Source organism: Furipterus horrens, unplaced genomic scaffold (genome assembly GCF_987537825.1).
Source record: "Furipterus horrens unplaced genomic scaffold, mFurHor1.1.pri manual_scaffold_2, whole genome shotgun sequence".
In the NCBI taxonomy this organism is placed as follows: domain Eukaryota; kingdom Metazoa; phylum Chordata; class Mammalia; order Chiroptera; family Furipteridae; genus Furipterus; species Furipterus horrens.
This window is the reverse complement of record NW_028327172.1, coordinates 58,687,452-58,707,384: the sequence shown is the minus strand read 5'-3', so window position 1 is coordinate 58,707,384 and position 19,933 is coordinate 58,687,452. Positions and strand designations below refer to the sequence as shown.

Below are 19,933 nucleotides of genomic sequence, written 5' to 3'. Positions count from 1 at the left end.
GACAATAATTTTTTTTTTTTTTTTTTACCAGAAATGGTGCAGAATTTTATAAAAGGCACATAATGGCAAGTGAATATTGTTTATTATTTCTGGAAGAACTATAGGCCATCCTATGCCTTTAAAATAGGTTGGGCAGAGTTGCAGGAGTCTATAATGGGGAACTTTAAGAACAATTAATATGTGCTAATCCAATGTGCTTTGTGTGGAAAGGAGAAAGAAAAGTCCCGAAAGAGATTCAAGAAGATGCAGGAATAATAAGGAGCAAACCTTAAATAAAGAATATTTTGTAAGAGTGGAAATTTTCAGGGCTTTGGAAATAAAATAAATCTTTATTTGTATATTATACAAAGAAGTCTATTATTTCATACAGATAAGCCTTCATGTGTATTTCAAGTGTAGATATTTAAGAAAATAAATTTAATCATTTAAAATTTTATCAGCCAATTAAAATAATCTTCGTAGTGATGTTTTAGAGACTATGACATAGTAGGCAATATAGAAAGTTAGGGGGTCAGTTATAGGAATGTGGGAAGACCTATGTTTGACTCCCACTTCGCCCCTGCTGGCTTTGTGACTGTAATTTAACTATTTGTATTCCAAAGCCTTCATCGGTTACCTGGAGTTAATAATCTCTCTTAAGGAGTGTTGTGTGCATTAAATGAAATAACATATGACTTGCTTTATATACTTGAGCAGAGAGTAGGTGCTCAAAATTTTTACTGAATTTAAAGACTTTCTCTTCATTTTGGCATCCACCACATACAGAAGCTAAGAGGGAAGAAAGGAATAGTAGATATCAGGAATAATCTTGTTGAGCAAGTTCAAAATTTGTGTGTTACCTTAGTGTGAAGAAGGGGAAAGAATCCCTCTTAATGGACAACATGTCAACAGGAATCATAGGGGAGTGCAGGAAATGCATTGTGCAGCAGGTGAAGGGTGCTGTGGTTTCAGAACTATCAGGTCATGGCAGAACTTGTCCACGGGTGTGAAAGCAGATAATACAGGAGGAGATGGGCAGTTTAGGACTTAGGAAGCTGGTTTAATGCAAGCATAAGGAAAGCGTAAATGACATTATAGTTGATACCAGAATTTAACTTCACTAGCAAAGAGAGTTTAATCATTTGTGTAGTTCTGGTAGCAGTAGCTGAGAAATGTCTTTGAAGAGGATGCTTAGATGTATGAAGAGTGATGGCTTACATAAGGCAGTTCTTCTCTGATTCATGCCTTTAATCACTCAACAACTTCACAGGACCAGATACGTTATATCATTCTAATGATACAAGAACTGTGGTTGATAGGAACTATTGCTGTCACCCTTGAGTAGGAAAGGCTGCCTGTAAACTCCAGCAGCAGTGCAGAATTAGATTTCGGAAAAGGTCTCACTAATCAATTTGCAAATGGAATTAGAGAGATGTGGAGCTGGAATATCACTGTACAAGTAATTGTTATAAGTGGGAAAGAATTAAGGTGTTCCAACCATGAAGCTAATTAATTAACTACACTCTGAAAGAGTTACAAAGACTACTCTTCAAAGACAAAGGGGGACAGCTAAACCCATGTTTGATATTTTAGTTATTTTTTTATGCCTAGAGAAAATGAATGGTGTTGGAATTAGCATCTAAATAATTAAAATAAGAGTGTCTTGAACAGTAGTCCTCCCAGCAGAAATGTTTATCAAACACTAGAAGACTAAGTGCTCTATGGTTGAATCACAAATAACCTACTTTTGAATTCCCCCATGATCTATATCTATATTTATTTTAAAAATTGAATTTTGAATTCTAATACTGTATCATGTTTCTTCTCCAGATGTTTTCTCTCAAATATAATTAAGTATAAATTCCTGTAACCTGAACACATTCTCATTATGATTTTTGCTCAAGTACTGACTTCATGGATGATTTATGACCTTGATACTCTACAATAAGTGATTTAAAGCTTTCAAAAGATTTGACAGAGTAAAGAGCAATGTATACATATATCTAATATTTAGTCACAGATATTTACCAATATAGGTTTTTCTGTTCCGTTTTCAAGTGTTTTGACTACAATCATGTATTTTATACAGTGTGTCAAATGGTGAGCAGTAAAGAAAAAAACATCTTTTAGTTTTTCTTCTGTATGTTCTAAGAAACCAAAAGATGTACACATTTAGAAACAAGTAGGTTATGTTTTCTGCTTTTTGGTTAGAGAGGTAAGCAGATCTGTACACGCGCGTGCGCGCGCGCACGCACACACACACACACACTTTAATTATAATTAAGTGTTCGTTTTAATTGCAGATGTAAGCATGGACCAAGGCATAGATGTTGCAAACACTATGAAGATAATTGTATCTCTTATTGCATTAAAGTAAGTATATAAAAGTATCTTGCGTATTAACCGTGGGGAATATGTATAGAAAGAACTTATTTATTAAAATATAATTTCAAAGTAAAAGGAAGGGTTGAAGATAATTGCTACCATTCTGTGCTTGATTTAAAGAATAAGAAATTTGTGAGATAGCTTAATATTACTTATCAGATCTTAGTTAAACAGTTTAAAATTTTGCATACTTAAAAATTAATGTGAAACTTACATGTGGAAGAGTAGGTGAAGCGGCAACAACAAAAGGACAGAAAAAGCAAGTCGTTAAATTTTGAGCTTTGTAATATGTCCTTATCAGAATACATACTAGAACAAGGCCCCTGGGCTATGTTGTGTGCTGCTGGGTCAGTGGTCACATGCACAGCACTAATACAATGGCATTTGGTTTTGGACTTAAAAAGCTGTTACCTTTTGTAAGGCATGTGTAACCAAAGCGTGTACTCACTCCCTAATATATTAGTGTGCTAGCACATCTCTGTCTACTCAAACGCACTTCCAGTGCTGGGAAGGAAGTTCTTTTTATTGCAGTTAGTCTGGCACAGATGGTACCACCCGCTATGAGTTCTTTTTGGTACTGTAACAATTCTGACTTCTGGCCAAGATGGAGGCCTAGATAAACACGCTGCGTCTCCCTCCACAACTAAGAAGGAATACAGCTACCTCAAAACTAGAAACAACCAGAAGTTCCAGAAAATCAAACTGAATGGAAGTCCAGCAAATGAACATATAAAGAAGAAATACTCATTCAGACAGGTAGGAGGGGCGGAGAGGATGCGATATGGTGGCGGCAGCAGCAGCAGCCCAGCGGAAAGCACAGTCACACATTTTAAGGAGTAGAGAGGGACACGTGGGGAGAATTCCCAGCACCAGACCAGACCATGCAGCTCATGGTTCCAGCGGCAGGGAAGATAAAGCCTCATTGCTTCTGACTGTGCAAACCAGTGGGGGTTGGGGCGGAGGAAGAAACTGCCAGTCTCTCAGCAGAGTCTTCTTGTTTAAAGGACCCCCATGGTCCTAGAATGTCTGCAGACCCACCCACTCTGGGAACGACGGCCAGGGCAGCAGCAAGAGGGGCACTAGTCCCATACGGAAGCAGGAGAAGTGCCTGGAAAGGGGATGAGTGCTGAGTAAGTGGCACTCTTCCCTCTCAGACCCCTCCCCCACATACAGTGCCACAACATGGTGAAACTGGTCACCCTGTACTGATGAATACCTAAGTCTCTGCCCCTTACAATGTAACAGGAACTACAGCTGTATTTGGGATGCGGAGGCAAACAAACACAGGAGCCTGTCAAAATGAGGAGACAGAGAAGTATGGCCCAAAATGGGGAATGGATCTAGGTTCCAGTGGTAGAACTAAGCAATGAGGAGATAGCCACCCTAACAAATCAGGAAATGGACAGCGTAATAGATGCAGAATTCAAAACACTGGTGATTAAGATGCTCATAGGCTTGACAGATATGCTTGAGAATGGCAAACGCATAAGAGAAGAAGTGAAGGCTATGCTAAGTGAAACAAAGGAAAATCCACACAAAACCAATGGTGAGGGGAAGGAAACTGGGGTTCAAATCAATGATTTGGAACATAAGGAAGAAAAAAAAACAGTCTGCCAGTGCAGAATGAGGAAGCAAGAATTTTTAAAAATGAGGAAAACTTCCCAAATTTTGTGAAGGAGATGGACATACAAGTCTGGGAAGCACGGAAAGTCCCGGGGGAGCTGGACCCAAAAGGGACCACACCAGAAGGCATCATGACTGAGATGCCAAAAGTGAAAGATGAAGAGAGAGTCCTGGGGACAGCAAGAAAGAGGCGGAGAGTAACTTATGGGGAGGGTGCCTATTGGACTATCAGCTGATTTCTCAGAGAACACTTTGTAGTCAGGAAGGGACTGGCAAGCAGTATTCAATGTGATGAAAGGCAACCTACCACCAGGATTACTCTATCCAGCAAAGCTATCATTTAGAATGGAAGAGCAAATGACACGCTTTCCAGACAAGGTACAGCTAAAGGAGTTCATCATCACCAAGCCATTATTATACGAAATGTAAAAGGGACTTACTTAAGAAAAAGAAGATCAAAACTATGAACACTAAAATGACAACAAACTCACAACTATCAACAACTGAATCTAAAAAATAAAAACAAAATCCAACTAAGCAAATCAGAATAGGAACAGAATCATAGGTATGAGGATCACTTGGAGGGTTATCAGCTGGGAGAGGGGAGGGGAAGAAATGGGGAAATGGTGCAGGAATTAAAAAGCATAATCGATTGGTTCAACATAGGGGGAAGTTAAGAATAATATAGGAAAGGGTGAAGCCTAAGAACTTATATGTATGACCCATGGACATGAGCTAAGGGGCGTGGGATTGCTGGAGGAAAGGGGGGTACTGGAAAAAGGGGAGCAAAGGGGGAAAAGTTGAAACTACTATAACAACATAATCAATAAAATTACTTAAAAAAACAAAGACACTTTGCAGGCTAGAAGGGGTTGGCAAGAAATAATCAATCATGAAATGCAGGGACCTACAGCCAAGATTGCTCTACCCGACAAAGTTATCATTTAGAATTGAAAGGCAGATAAAGAGCTTCCCAGACAAGAAAAAGATAAAGGAGTTCATCATCACCAAACCCTTATTATATGAAATGTTAAAGGGACTTATTTAAGAACAAGAAGAACAAAACTATGAACAATAAAATGGCAAAAAATATAAATCTATCAACAATTAAGTCTAAAAAAACAAAGAAGAAGAACAGACAGAATAATGGATACAGAGAGCTTTTTGATAGTTGCCAGATGGGAGGGGGGTGTGGGGATATGGGTGAAGATGTGAAGGGATTAAGAAGTACAAATAGATAGTTACTGAATAGCCACGGGGATGTAAAGTACAGTATGGGAAATGGAGTAGCCAGAGAATTTATACGCATCACCCATGGACTTGAACAATAGTATGGGGAATTGCCTGAGGGATTGGGGATGCTGGTGGAACAGGGCAAAGGGGAAAAAATCAGGACCACTGTAATAGTATAATCAATAAAATATAATTTAAAAAACCCACAGGTGATAAGAGACTCACAGACTCGACAGATATGCTTATGTATGGCAAATGCAGAAAGGAAGCAGTGAAGGCTATGCTAAATGAAACGAAGGAAAATTCACACAAAACCAATGGTGAAGGAAAGGGAACTAGTGTTGAAATCAGTGATTTGGAACATAAGGAAGAAAAAGTAGTCAACCATTACAGAATGAGGGAACAAGAATTGAGAAAAATGAGGAGAAGCTTAAGAATCTCTGTGACAACTTTAAACATGCCAACATCCAAATCATAGGGGTGCCAGAAGGAGAAGAGGAAGAGCAAGAAATGGAAAGCTTATGTGAAAAAATAATGAAGGGAAACTTCCCAGATTTGGTGAAGGAAATAGACATACAAGTCCAGGAACACAAAGAGTCCCAAACAAGCTAGACTCAAAGAGGACCACACCAAGACACATCATCATTAAAATGCCAAAAGTTCAAGATAAAGAGAGAATTTTAAAAGCAAGAGAAAAGCAGAGAGTTACCTACAAAGGGGTGCCTATAAGACTATCAGCTCATTTGTCAAAAGAAACTTTGCAGGCAAGAAGAGACTGGCAAGAAGTATTCAAAGTAATGAAAAGCAGGACCTACAACCAAGATTCATCTACTCAGCAAAGTTATCATTTAGAATGGAAGGGCAGATAAAATGCATCTCAGACAAGGTAAAGCTAAAGGAGTTCATCATCATCAAACCATTATTATATGAAATGTTAAAGGGACTTATTTAAGAAAATGAAGATCAAAGCTATGAACATTAAAATGACAACAAACTCACAACTATCAACAACTGAATCTAAAAAATAAAAACAAAATCCAACTAAGCAAACCAGAATATGAACAGAATCATAGGTATGGGGATCATTTGGAGGGTTATCAGCTGGGAGGGGGAAGGGAGAGTAATGGGGAAATGGTGCAGGGACTAAGAAGCATAATTGGTTGGTACAGAATAGACAGGGGATGTTAAGAATAATATAGGAAAGGGTGAAGCCAAAGAACTTATATGCACGACCTATGGACATGAACTTAGAGGGGGTGGGCTTATATGGAGGGAAGGTGGGTACTGGGCAGAGGGGAGCAAAGAGAAAAGAAATTGGGAGAACTCTAACAGCATAATCAATAAAATATACCTAAAAAAAAAAACAATTCTGATGATTTAAAAAGTTTTTGTTCTTTCTTACAACATCTGATTGCTACTCAGTTGATGATAAGAAGAAAGTTTTATTATACCCCGAAAGACAGCCTCTTGACGATCATTCTAGAAAGTGGGTCTGGATCACATCAGTACTTCTGAATGTGAGTTCCCATGGGCTAGTGTTCATGGTGGCGTTTGCCCAAGCCAACATTTTACCCTTGGGGTCACCAAAGGTATGACCAGTGGTAAAAGCAGAAGAGTCTTTTTCAGTTATTCAGTGGTTTCTGATAACACTCCTTCCAAATCTGATTTCCCCACTTTTAAAATGGCAATAAAGTGAAGAAGTATCATTGCAGGCCGCCTCAGAGTCTGCCAGTCTGATGGCTCTGAGTTATTCCCTCCAGTTAGACATAATTCTACTGCATGGGGAGAATTTACAAGGGGACCTAAGAGAAGTATCTGATTAAATCAGAAGTACTTGAGAAATTTTGAGGAGAGGGGATGTGATTTAAAAAAAAAAAATTATATGAGAAAGTTCATGAAAATTACTAAGCAATGAAAAAGTGTAATCTTTCTTTCAAGTGGATACCACTACTGTAAACTTGGTAATTTATGTATAAGTTGGAGTGTTTTGTCCATGGATATAAAATTTGGAGAAGTGTGGGTGAGAAATTTACACCACTAATATAGTAAACTATTTTGTCAGTGCACCTCATTCCATGGACTCAGCTGTACCACACGGTAGATCACATCCTTGAGTGAATAATCATATGAATTACCTCCATTCCTCTCAGCTCACTGGATTTCACTTACACTAACCTTTCATTACTTCCTCCTTCCTGTCATTCTCATTTTTTGGCTTTGTGCTTTCTGTCCAAGCTACCTGAAATGCTTTTCTCACATTAGCTCCTTCTCTTTTGTGCCTATTTAAATGTCTGACGTCCTCAGTAGCTTTCTTTCTCTCACCATTCAAACTAAGTTGCCCTGTTAATTTCTCTCCTAGTTTCCTGTTTCCTTTAGAATACTTGCTATAATCTGTAACTACTTTTGTTTATATGCTTATTGAGTTTCTCTACCTCTAATGAGCATGAAAGCCTCAATGAAGGCTTTCCCCCACTTTTCCCCAGCATCTAGTGCAATGCTTGTACATAATAGGCATCCAGAGGATGTATTTCCTGAATACATAAAGGGGTGAATGGATGGAAGAATGAATGGTCTCTCAAAAACCACATAAGAAGATTGAACATGAGTATGATCCTTGAATCTTTAGGTTAATATTATACGATTGTCAATGGAAAGAATAAAGTGTGAACATTTAATGCATTAAAATAATATAAGTAGTTTCTGTTAAGCAAATGCATAGTAATTTATACTAATCGATTAGACAATTTGATTTCCACTTTTTGATTAGTTATTAAATAGTTTCAAGTACATTAATGAGTGTTTCTTCATAGTATTCTGATCTTTTCTTTAAAAATAAAAAAAAGCTGCTATCTGGAAGAGAAAAACCTGACCTTTGGAACTTAGCAGGCAAGCACTGCAAGAGTGTAGACATCTTGACATTCCAGTAAGGGTGACGGGAGAATGGGAGGCCAGTACAGTATTCCCTCACTTATCTTGGGTATTACATTCTAGATCCGCCCCCCCCCCCCCATCTCCCCGCAATAGGTGAAAATCCGCAAAGTAGAAACCTTAACATTTATTTTAGTATTTATATATATTTTAAGGCTTTATAAACCCTTCCCACAACTTACAAACCATTCCCAGCACCTTATTAACCTTCCCCACTCCCTTATTAACCTTTCCCACACTTTTGTAAACACTACTTATGTTCTTAAACATATTCTACACTCTTAAACCTACGTAACTTTAACAACATATATATACAGTACCGCAAAATCCCGCAATATAGCAAAAAATCTGTGATAAATAATTAAATATAATATTTTTTAAAATCCCGCGATACAGTGAGGCCATGATAAGTGAACCGCGATATAGAGAGGGACTACTGTATTACAATGTATTGGCTGAGTCATGTATAAAATACTGCTCTTTTTGATAACAATTGTTTTGTGCTTATTGGCATTTTTCAGTCTCTCAGTATGAAGTGACATCTAAACTTCATTTTCCTAAATATGGAAATGAAACTGACCAACACTAGTCATCCTCTCTGTTCCCTTTTGCACTATGTAAATAGTGGCAGGTAACATGGAAAAATGTTGGAAGCAAATACGGGTTTGTAGCAGATTTGCTTTTTCAAGTTTTGTTGACTATGCTTCAAAGCTACCATTCCCTAGAGCTGTTTGAGCCTTACACATTTGAGCACAGAAATAAAAACCCTAGGTGTAATTATTTCTTTTCCTGGGAAAGTTTTAACCTGATCATTGAAAAAGATGATACCAACGTTCTAAACAAATAATGAAATTATCTTTCTGTCTAAAGAATCTCTACTCATATTGATGAGTAAGAGGCGTTTCCAAAAGGATTTAGTTTTGTTAACTTTTTTTTTTTTTTTAATTTCAGTACCCTTGTTTCTAAAATTCAGATGTAGTTTAGTAATTACAAATCTGGTTATGGTAAAAAAAAAAGTCAAGCAATGGAAGTTTGGTGCATAGACAAGATTGTCCAGTGCTTGTGAAACTTATTTTTAAGTATTGATTATGCTGTTACAGTTGTCCCAATTTTCCCCCTTTGCTCCCCTCTGCACGGCACCCCTCTTCTCTCCAGCAATCCCCCTCTTAGTTCATGTCCATGGGTTCTGCATGTAAGTTCTTTGGTTTCTCCCTTTTCTATGCTATTCTTAACATCCTCCTGTTTATTTTGTCCCTACCAATTATGCTTCTTAATCCCTGCACCATTTCCTCATTTCTCCCCCTTCCCCCTCCTAGCTGATAACCCTCCAAATGATCCCCATACCTATGATTCTGTTCCTGTTCTTGTTTGCTTAGTTTATTTTTGTTTTTGTTTTTTAGATTCAGTTGCTGATAGCTGTGAGTTTGTTGTCACTTTAATGTTCCTAGTGTTGATCTTTTTCTTAAATAAGTCCCTTTAACATTTCATATAATAATGGTTTGATGATGGTGAACTCCTTTAGCGTTACCTTTTCTGGGAAGCACTTTATCTGCCCTTCCATTCTAAGTAATAGCTTTGCTGGATAGAAAAGTTTTTGTAAATCAAAGCTTTTACTTCAGGTTTTGCTCTTATTTTTAAGGTAGCTGGTTTAAAGTTGAGGTTTTAAAGATTTAATTATGAAACTGGCTGTGATACGTACATGTCTTAATTTTTTGAATCCTGTTTTGATTCTGAGACAGAAAAATTCATCTATCAGATTTCAAAATTTGGTTGTAAATCAGAATTTCCTCCCGATTTTCTCTAGGGTTTCATCAGGATGTTTAGCGTGGGATACTTGATCCAGTGCTGCCTCCGAATTCCCTCTGCATTTAGGCATCTGTTTACACAGCCATCCCGGCTACTTTCTCTCTTCTACAATAAAGAAAATTTTCAGCTCGGAGCTTTTCTGGGCTCTTTTGTTAGTATATACAAGGTAAGGCTTTCAGAAGAGGCAAGAAAAATGGAAAATAAATAACATGGCTATTGTTAGAAAGTGATTTGGCCTTAACGCATCTATCATTTTTTTTTTTTAATGCTTCTTTCGGTAATATTTATATATGTATATAATGTATTGGGAATTAAGGTTGGAGAAATTTCTTCTTTTAAATATTATTTAATGTGCTTGAAAGTACAGACACACTTGCACTTATACATAATATTAAAAATTTTTAGACTCATTTTCTTTTTTCAATAACATATACACTGAAAAAATAGAAGCTTTCTCACATTTCTAACATCAAAAGTGATATTACTGTTCATAATCTGTTTGTTTATCTTAATCATATTTACTGCCTGGTTTTAATTTAAACATGTTTCAGACCCTCCTAGCTGATGACAACACTTGATTGAATCAGTATAATTTCTGTTTTAACTTGTAGATAAGCAATGACTTATTTTTCTTCTTCAACTTTCTGTTCCTACTACCCTCTTAGATAACCAGAGTGAACATTCTTCCACCCCTTCCTTCATGTTTCTGTAAATATAACACATATTTAGGGATCATTCCTGACACAGTACTTTGCCACTTTAAATAATGGCCTTTTGTTTAATGGGAACTATCAACATGTAAACAATATTACTGACACATTAAACACCTGAAATTTAGATTCTAAATCTAAATAGAGATTCTGAGTAAATGTGGTAACTAAGGTTACCTGTATGCATATACTCACAGACACACGTTAAACTCAAAATTAATGCTGGAAAGGTTGAATTCTAGCATTATTTTGGGTAAGATGGTTAAGTATCACTTTATGTACAAGTTTACTTACAAAAGGTAAGTATTCACATTCGTTTTTATTTCTAATTTTCTAGTTTTTATATTTATGCTTAACATAGACTCTTTTTAACTGTTTACAGGTAGACTATTTCCAACATTTTTCGCTCAGGTTGTTTGTTCTCTACCATGTGGCGTATCTCTGAGCTTTTTTTTGTTTGTTTTTGTGTTACTATTTCTTTGCTTAAGCAATACAAACTAATGGTATTAAACTAAGGAAAATATAACTGGGTGAGAAAACCTGTTATAGAAAATATTCCTACAGTGTATTCCAAAGCTGTTTGTAATTTAAAAAAATTTATCGATGCCTTTAGCATCTTCATAAGAATGTATTCAGAAGAAAAAACAAACCTTATTTGTTCCGTGTCTTCTTGGTGAACTGATCCTTTTTTCATTTTGTAATGTTCTTCTTTCCATGGTAAAAGTCCCTGTTCTGAAGTCTATGGCTGATACTACTATAGCTACTCCAACTTTTTAAAAAAATTATATTCTATAGTATATGGTTTCTATCCTTTTATTTGAATTTTTCTGGGTTTAAAGGTTGGTTTCTTTTAGACTGCATATAGTTGGTTCTTTCTTTTTAATCCAATTTGATAATCTCTGTCTTTTAATTGGTATGTTTAGACTGTTTATACTTAATGTATTTATTTGTTATGGTTGAGTTTAAATTCACCTTTCTGCTAGTTGTTTGAATTTATTGCATTTTTAATTTTGTTCCTTTTCCTTTTTTTCTGCCTAATGGATATTTAAAAATATATTTTAATTCCTTTAAATTAATTTTTGTATTTTTTTGTGTTCTCTCTTCACTATAGTCTTCTTATTTATACCTCTTTTTAAGATTTAGTGATTGTCTCACATTTATAATGTTTTCATGTAAAATATGCCACTTCATTATAGTGTAAGAATCTTACACTATAATTCTAATTTCTCCTCTCCATTTTTTGTGCTATACATTTATCTTTTCATATGTTTTAAATCCCACAATACAATATTACTAGTTTTGTTTTGGATCAGGAGTCAGAACCGTTTTTCTGTGATGGGCCAAATAGTAAATATTTTAAGCATTATGGACTACATGGTGTCTGTCATTCAACTCTCTGTTGTGTGAAAGCAGCCATAGACAGCAGACAATACACAAATGAATGAGCATGGTGGTATTCTTATAAAACTTTATCACATAATTAGAGTTTTATATAATTTTCACTTGTCACAAAATATTATTTTTGTGTTTATTTTTATCCATTTAGAAGTGTAAAAAACATTCTTAGCTCACAAACCGTGTAACAACAGATGGCAGGGCAGATTTGGTTAGTGGGCCATAGTTTTCTGACCACTGCCTTAGACAGTTAATTCACTTTTACAGTAGTCAAACATAAGAAAAACAAGTCTTCTTAATTTTCCTTCATTTTACCATTTCCAGAGCTTTTCATTTCTTTTTACAGATATAATTTTTTATCTGGTATCACATTCCTTCTGCATGTAGAACTACCTTTAACATTTCTGGTAGTGCATGTCTGCAGGTAAATTTTCTCAGCTTTTGTCTACGTGAGAGCGTCTTTATTTCACCTTCAAACTGAAAAATATCTCTATAGAGAATTCTGGTTTGACAGATTTGTGGTTTATCCAGCTTCTTTTCCTTGTTAGAGTAGAAGTAATACTTTTTCCCAGCATTCTACATGTAGGCAGAAGTAGAACCTACAGATTCATTTTGAAAAATCATTATAATAAAAATATCCAAAACAGTAACTTTATAATAAGTTGTTTATAATTATTCCAATCATGTATTCAGTTAGATTTAGGTAAGATCACCAATTTGCCTCCAAGGTCAAAATAGTGACTCACTCATTACAGATGTTACGTGCATTTTTTTCCTAGAGTGAAACAACTGAATTCATTGTATTTTCTTCTTGACACAGGGTACTAGTTGCTTCCTGCGCTGGGTCAGAAACCTGGATGATGAACTACATGCTATTATAGCTGGTAAAGCAATGATTAAAAAAGAATTATTATTTGCATCAATCAGTGGTAGAATGAATCAGAAATAATTTCCAGATTCATCTGATTTCTTTTTTATCTTCTTTTCTCTGTAATAGAATCCCTTTTGAGGCAGTAGACCAGACATTTTATATTTGTGAAGTTTAACGTATCAAGGCACTCTTGCCATCTGGTGTTTTGCGTTGGCAAATATAATGACTTGGGTATCCACCCTTCTACAGGCCAGAAATCCTGGGGAATGTGTCACAAAAAAACATGAAGTTTTAAAGTATTGTAGGGTGACTGTAGTACTATTTTAAGTATGATTAGATTTCTTAAAATATTCTGTTTTTATCACTGGTAAGTGACATTTTAATAATTTTTATTAATTTTTAGGAATGCAAATAATTTATAAAAACTGAAGAAATTTTTCTATAAGTACAAATATGGACTAAAGTTAAATAGACAATTTTTCAGACATTTATCAGTAATTTTCCTACTATTAGTATTCCAGTCCTCCTCTGCCTTGGTTTTCCATTTATAGAATGAAGGCAATAATATGGAAAGCAGTGTAATGATAGCACTAAAAATAATTTGAGCTGTTAGGAAAATAGATGAATAACTATTTTCACTTAAAATTAGAAATTATACCAATAGCCTTTAAAAATTATTTTTGAAAGCCATTATTTTGACAAAACCACCACTGTTTTTAAAGTTAAATTTAGAATGTGAAGTTTCTTATAATATATGTTTCAGAATTGTTTGTTCCTAACTCTGAAGGTCAATTTCCTTAAGTTAAAAATATGTGATAATAAGAACTCATCCATTTTAATGTCATCAAGTGTATTACTATCTTTGATTTTGATGTAAGAAAAGGCAGTGCTGTAAATCAGTTCTTTCTTATTTAAGCAAATTGACATTTCCAAATGACTTAATAACAAAGAAAATACTTCAAGGTCTGATGAGTTTTGCCTTATTTGTTTCAGGATTTTTGGCAGGAGTATCAATGATGTTTTATAAAAGCACAACAATTTCTATGTATTTAGCTTCCAAATTGGTGGAGGTAAGCAAACATTTTCATCCATTTACAGTTCCAAAGGATATACAGTACAGCTTTTGAGCTGCTTTAGCAACAAATATATGTCCTAATTTAAAAAGCAAATTCTAATCCTATAAAAGTATTTACAAAGTCAGTCCCCCTATTTTGTCTTCTTTCTTTATCTGTGTTATTATCCAGCATACATAAACATAGAAAAAATAATATAATTAACCCTCATGCACCCATACACAGCTTCAACGGTTATAGCATTTGGCCAATCTCATTTTATCTATAATGCCTCAAACTCTCAAGTACCGACTTATTATAAAGCAAATCCCAGACACGGTATAACTTCATTCATAAACAACTCAGGATAAAGACTCCTTAAAGACTAAGGCTAACGGATAAAGACCTTAAAAATAAATCAACAATACTAACCAAAATATAACCACAATGCAATTATCATACACTAAGAAAAACCTAGTAATTCTTTAATATTATCATGTATCCAGTTAGAACATACATGTTCACCGATTATCTCACAAGTCTGCGATGCCTTTGTTTTAATCAGGATCCAAAGTCTCTTTTAGTTTATAATATTACAGTTACCCAGCTCTTCTTTTTACCTTTGCCAGTTATTTGTTGAAGACCTAGGTAGTTAGCTGTATGGAATTTCCCACATTTTGGGTTTTGTTGATGGCATTCTCACTGGAAGTATAAACATGTTTTTAAACTCTGTAAATTCCTGTAAACTTTTAGATCTAGAGGCCTAAGTAAATTAAGTTTCAATTTTTTTGAGGGGAAAGAGTGTTGTGTTGCACAACTATTTCATAGTTACCATGTGTGAATTCCTATTGCATCACTTTAAGAAGCACAAAAATGTCTGTTTCTTTTATTTTTGTGGTGCTAAGATTGATCAGTGGACTCAGTGGTGATAGACCCAACATAAGGTTCCTCATTAGTCTTTTATTTAATTATTTTATCAGCCACTGATGATCATTACCAGGAATCATGTCATTGAGGGTTGCCAATGATATAAACTAATATTAAGTTTTTTTGCATTTATTAGTGGGAATTTTTCTGAAAAGAACTTTTCCTTTTCAACTGCTTGATTACCCTGAAACAGTTTATTCACCAGGTCATAATAAAATGCTTCATTACTGCCCTTTATTTACCAGTGTTCAGAGTAAGTTAGTCCCTAGCATCCTGCAAAGGTAACCTATGAATTCAAGTGTCATATGAAGTCATGATTATATCGTATTTATTTGTTTCAACCCATTGTAATCATCGTGTGCAAATGCCCCATCTTTGGCTGTGAGAACCTCTTAAAAGCTGACTTCTGTTTCTTTTTGATATAATACCAATATCTTTGATAGCTTTCTTGTTTTGTGATAAAACAAGATATTCCAGGCTCACCTGGGACTTTTCCTACCTAAATGTAGAATCACTCGGCCTTTTCCCCACTAGTCCCTAGTTTCCTTTGGTAGAAAGTGGTATTTAAAGACTTGTGTTGGTTGCTAGAAATTTTTTGCTCCCAGTCTAGTGGTTGTTTTCTCAACCTTCCAGTGATCAGAGCTAGTAGATTTTTTTCTCTTTCTTTTTAGAGAAAGATAAAATAATTAATAGCATGTTGATATTTACAATTCAAAGTTAAGATTATACATTTTATTTAACTTGTTTGATTTTTAAAAATTTTAATTCACTGAAGATTTTTGTCCCTAATGACATTTAAGGAAATGCACATTTGCTTTATCTGTGTGTGTGTATGTGTGTGTGTGTGTGTGTGTGTGTGTGAGAGAGAGAGAGAGAGAGAGAGAGAGAGAGAGAGAAGAGAATTTTTTTTCTCTGCAATAAGAAGCTATTGGAGTGTTTTAAGAAGGGAAATGACATGATTTAATACACATTTTTAAGTATGTTTTATTGATTATTACAACTGTTACAGTTGTCCCAATTTTTTTCCCCTTTGTCACCGTCTGCCTGGTACCTCCCTTCCCTCCAGGAATCCCACCCCTTAGTTCACGTCCATGGGTTGTGCGTGTAAGTTCTTTGGCTTCTTCCTTTTCTATACTATTCTTAACTTCCTTATGTCTATTTTGTACATACCAGTTATGCTTCTTAATTCCTGTACCTTTTCCCCATTTCTCCTCCTTTAGCCTCCCCGCTGATAACCCTCCAAATGACCTCCATACCTATGACTCTGGCAGTTTGCTGACTTTGTTTTTGTTTTTTAGATTCAATTGTTGACAGTTGTGAGTTTGTTGTCATTTTAATGTTCATAGTTTTGATCTTCTTTTTCTTAAATATATCCCTTTAACATTTCATATAATAAAGACTTGGTCATGAAGAATTCCTTTAACTTTACCTTGTCTAGAAAGCACTTTATCTGCCCTTCCATTCTAAATGATAGCTTTGCTGGGTAGACGAATCTTGCTTTTCATCAATTTGAATACTTCCTGCCAGTCCCGTCTTGACTGCAAAGTTTCTTTTGAGAAATCAGCTGATAGTCTTATAGGCACCCCTTTGTAGGTAACTCTGCTTTTCTCTTGCTGCTTTTAAGATTCTCTCTTTATCTTGAGCTTTTGGCATTTTAATGATGATGTGTCTTGGTGTGGTCCTCTTTGGGTCTAGCTTGTTTGGGACTCTCTGTGCTTCCTGGACTTGTATGTCTATTTCCTTTGCCAAATTAGGAACGTTTTCCTTCATTATTTTTTCAAATAATTTTTCAATTTCTTGCTCTTCCTCTTCTCCTTCTGGCACCCCTATGATTCAGATGTTGGTGGGTTTAAAGGTGTCCCAGAGGTTCCTATGCCTCGCCTCGATTATTTGCATTCTTGTTTCTTCTTTCTGTTCTAATTGAATGTTTATTTCTTCCTTATGTTCCAAATTACTGATTTGAATCCTGGCTTCTTCCTTTATTTTTTTGCCATACTCAATGAATTCTCTAAGCATCCTTATCACTAGTATTTTGAATTCCGCAACTGGTAGGTTGTCTATCTTCATTTTATTTCATTCTTTTTCTGGTTTTTTTTTTTTTTTTCTGTTTTTGACTTTGGGCTATATTTTTTGCCTCCTCAATTTGGCAGCCTCCCTGTGTTTGTTTCTGTATATTAGGTAGAACTGCTTTCACTCCCTTGACCAGAAATCTAATGTGTGACCTTTTGGTCTGTGGAATGATACTCCAACCAACTGAGCCACACTGGCCAGGGCAAAATAGCTAGAGTTTTTAAAGTTGTTCTAGAGGTTCCTAAGCCTCTTTTCATTTTATAAAGTGATATTTGTTTGTCTATTTTTACTGCAGATGGTTTAAGAAGCAGTATTCAAATGTAGTCATTTCTGAAGTTCTCCTTGGTCCTAGACCAAGTAGTTGCTCTCTCCTCTGGGGAGCCAAAATATATTTATTAAATATAAGTTTATATACATATACACAAACCCATCTAATGAGGCTATTAGTTACCTGTATATATCTATGTAGATATCTTATAGCCTCATTAGAGTCTATTTCTGTTAAGCACTGACCATTTTTATTCATTTTCAGATCACTAACTCCTTGAATATTGCCCAGCATATGGTTAAATTAATACGATTAACATTTAATGCATGAATGAATAGGTCTAATGGAATGGAGGAGGGTCTGAGCATTGTGCAAAAAGCACTGAAGAATAAATGACATAGAAGAGGTAGAAATAAAGTGCTGTTGACTTTTGCAGACAATTGTTGTTACTGGTGTCTGGGGTTTTGGGTGAAGTAAGGAGGCCAAGGGAAAGGCTGACACATAAGGCTGGTGTGGAAGATGCTGCCTGGGATTTGAGCTCTGAAAAGGATTGTTAGGATTTTGAAGTTAGAAAAAATAGTTGTAGATAGGGAGCACAATGCTCAACTACATTGTTAATGCTATTTAAAGTTGTTCTCTTTATGAATCTCACATTATGCTTGTTTTGCAGACAATGTATTTCAAAGGCATTGAAGCAGGAAAGGTTCCCTATTTTCCCCATGCAGATACTATCATCTATTCCATCTCTACAGCAATTTGCTTCCAAGCAGTAAGTATAGCTTTTTGAAATGAGAAATAGAATTATTTGTTTCTAATGTACATTGAACCAATGGGGGAAAAATAAAGACCTGGGAACACTTCTATTTATTACATTGGATGCTTTTCTTGATTTTTTTTTTCTAGCAATATAGCTTCCAAGTTTCAAATCATTAAACATGTTATCTTAATGGGGAAGTTCATGTTTTATGAACACAACAATTTTGAGGTTTAAACAGAGTGTAGTTTTTATAGGTAAGTTATTACTTTAGTATTGGCTAGATTGGCCCAACACAATTATACTTCTTTTAGAAAGAAGATACCATAGGCATAAAATTGCATTTCCTCAATATTACTCAGGCAGTGAGGATAGGGATAAAAAATCTCACTTAATAGAAGCGTTGTTCAAACTCTGTAAATTCTGTAATCATCATTATTGATGTTAATGGTTTTAGGGCTATTGCAAAGTTTTGGGGACAGCTTTTTTTTGCACTTTCTTGCAGTATTGCTGCCAGCTGTCTAATGGGTATTCAGTAATATTTCCTGATAATAATGACTTAATTAACTCAATTATTATTTCATAAGCAGTATTCATATTGAAAGCACATCTACAAAGACTCTTAACTGCTATCAATTTAAACATATATACATGTTTTGTTATTATTGTTATCTGTCATTTTTTAAATACAACAAGCAATAAAAGTAGAAATTAAGCTACTCTGTTGCCTAAGACTGCTGATAATCTCTGCTATTGACTAAAAGAAGTCTAAAATTGAATACTCTAACCTTAGGCTGTCATGGAAGTTCAGACTTTGCGACCATCTTACTGGAAATTCCTGTTAAGGCTCACCAAGGGCAAGTAAGTGACCGAGATGTTTTAATTGGTCAAAGAAAAAAAAGATTTTTTTTTCCATAAGAAAGATTTTGAATCTTTTTGTCTCCTTGAGGGAATATTCTTTTCTTGGCAAAGTAGGATATCTAGATATCAGTCAAATATGACCAACTTAATAAGAATAACATGAGGCCTTCTTTTCATGAACATTATTTTGACAATTTTTCCCTATATTATTTTATATATCTTAAGTGTTCTAGATTAATATTATGTTGTTTTGAAAACAGCTAATTAGTCACCACCTAACATACTTAAGTCTCACTTTTAAAATCTTGGATCTCATCTTCTTTATTAAAAATATTAAACAGATTCATAAGAAATCATGCCTAAACAATTAATGATTTCCATTTTGGAGAGAGAATTGTATTCTTTTGCCTGATATTGTAGGCATACTTTCCTTTGTCTGTATTGTCATATTCTTTATTGTTGTTGTTAGCATTTTCTGATCTTAATCTAATTCTTTGGGAGACAGCTTGGCCTACTAGAAAGACCATGGACTTTGGAGTAGAATGGACCTGGGTTTGACTTCAGTTGTTACCTTTGACTGTGTCACTGGTGGGAATGAGTCTCAGTATTTTCTATCAACCATGAAACAATAACACAAACTTTCTATGGTTGCAAGAAAATTGAGATGTTTATAGTAGCACTTAGCACCTAATAAATACTCAGTAAATTGTAGCGGCTATTAATATTACTATCATTAATAGTACTACTAGCAAACATTTGTATAGTGCTTACTGGGTCCCAGATATGGTTTTGGGACACACACTTATGTACACATATATATACGTACAACACCTGTATCCATACATATGTGTTTAATCCTTAAAATAACTATGAGATAGGAACTATTAATGTCCCAATTTTACATACGAGGAAACTGAGACCCACAGAGATCTTAAATAGCATTCCAGAGTCACACAGCTAATAAGTAATGGGTCTGGGATATGAGCTGGGCAGTCTGGCTTTAGGATTCTTTTAGCCATGACACTGTGCATTCTTTTTATTACTATTATTATTATTATTATTATTATTATT

The 19,933-nt window shown here is 35.0% G+C and overlaps 1 protein-coding gene across 2 annotated transcripts in view; it reads left to right on the top strand.

The window, feature by feature from the left end:
* TMEM135 (transmembrane protein 135) overlaps positions 1-19,933 on the top strand; it is a 237,959-nt gene that overhangs the window by 215,512 nt on the left and 2,514 nt on the right. For both annotated transcript variants that reach the window (XM_090265753.1, XM_090265752.1), the window contains 6 exons: positions 2,283-2,352; positions 9,953-10,120; positions 12,880-12,943; positions 13,924-14,000; positions 17,918-18,016; positions 18,795-18,862. In XM_090265753.1, the coding sequence (XP_090121879.1) occupies positions 2,283-2,352; positions 9,953-10,120; positions 12,880-12,943; positions 13,924-14,000; positions 17,918-18,016; positions 18,795-18,862 (546 nt within the window). The remainder of the gene's footprint in view (positions 1-2,282; positions 2,353-9,952; positions 10,121-12,879; positions 12,944-13,923; positions 14,001-17,917; positions 18,017-18,794; positions 18,863-19,933) is intronic.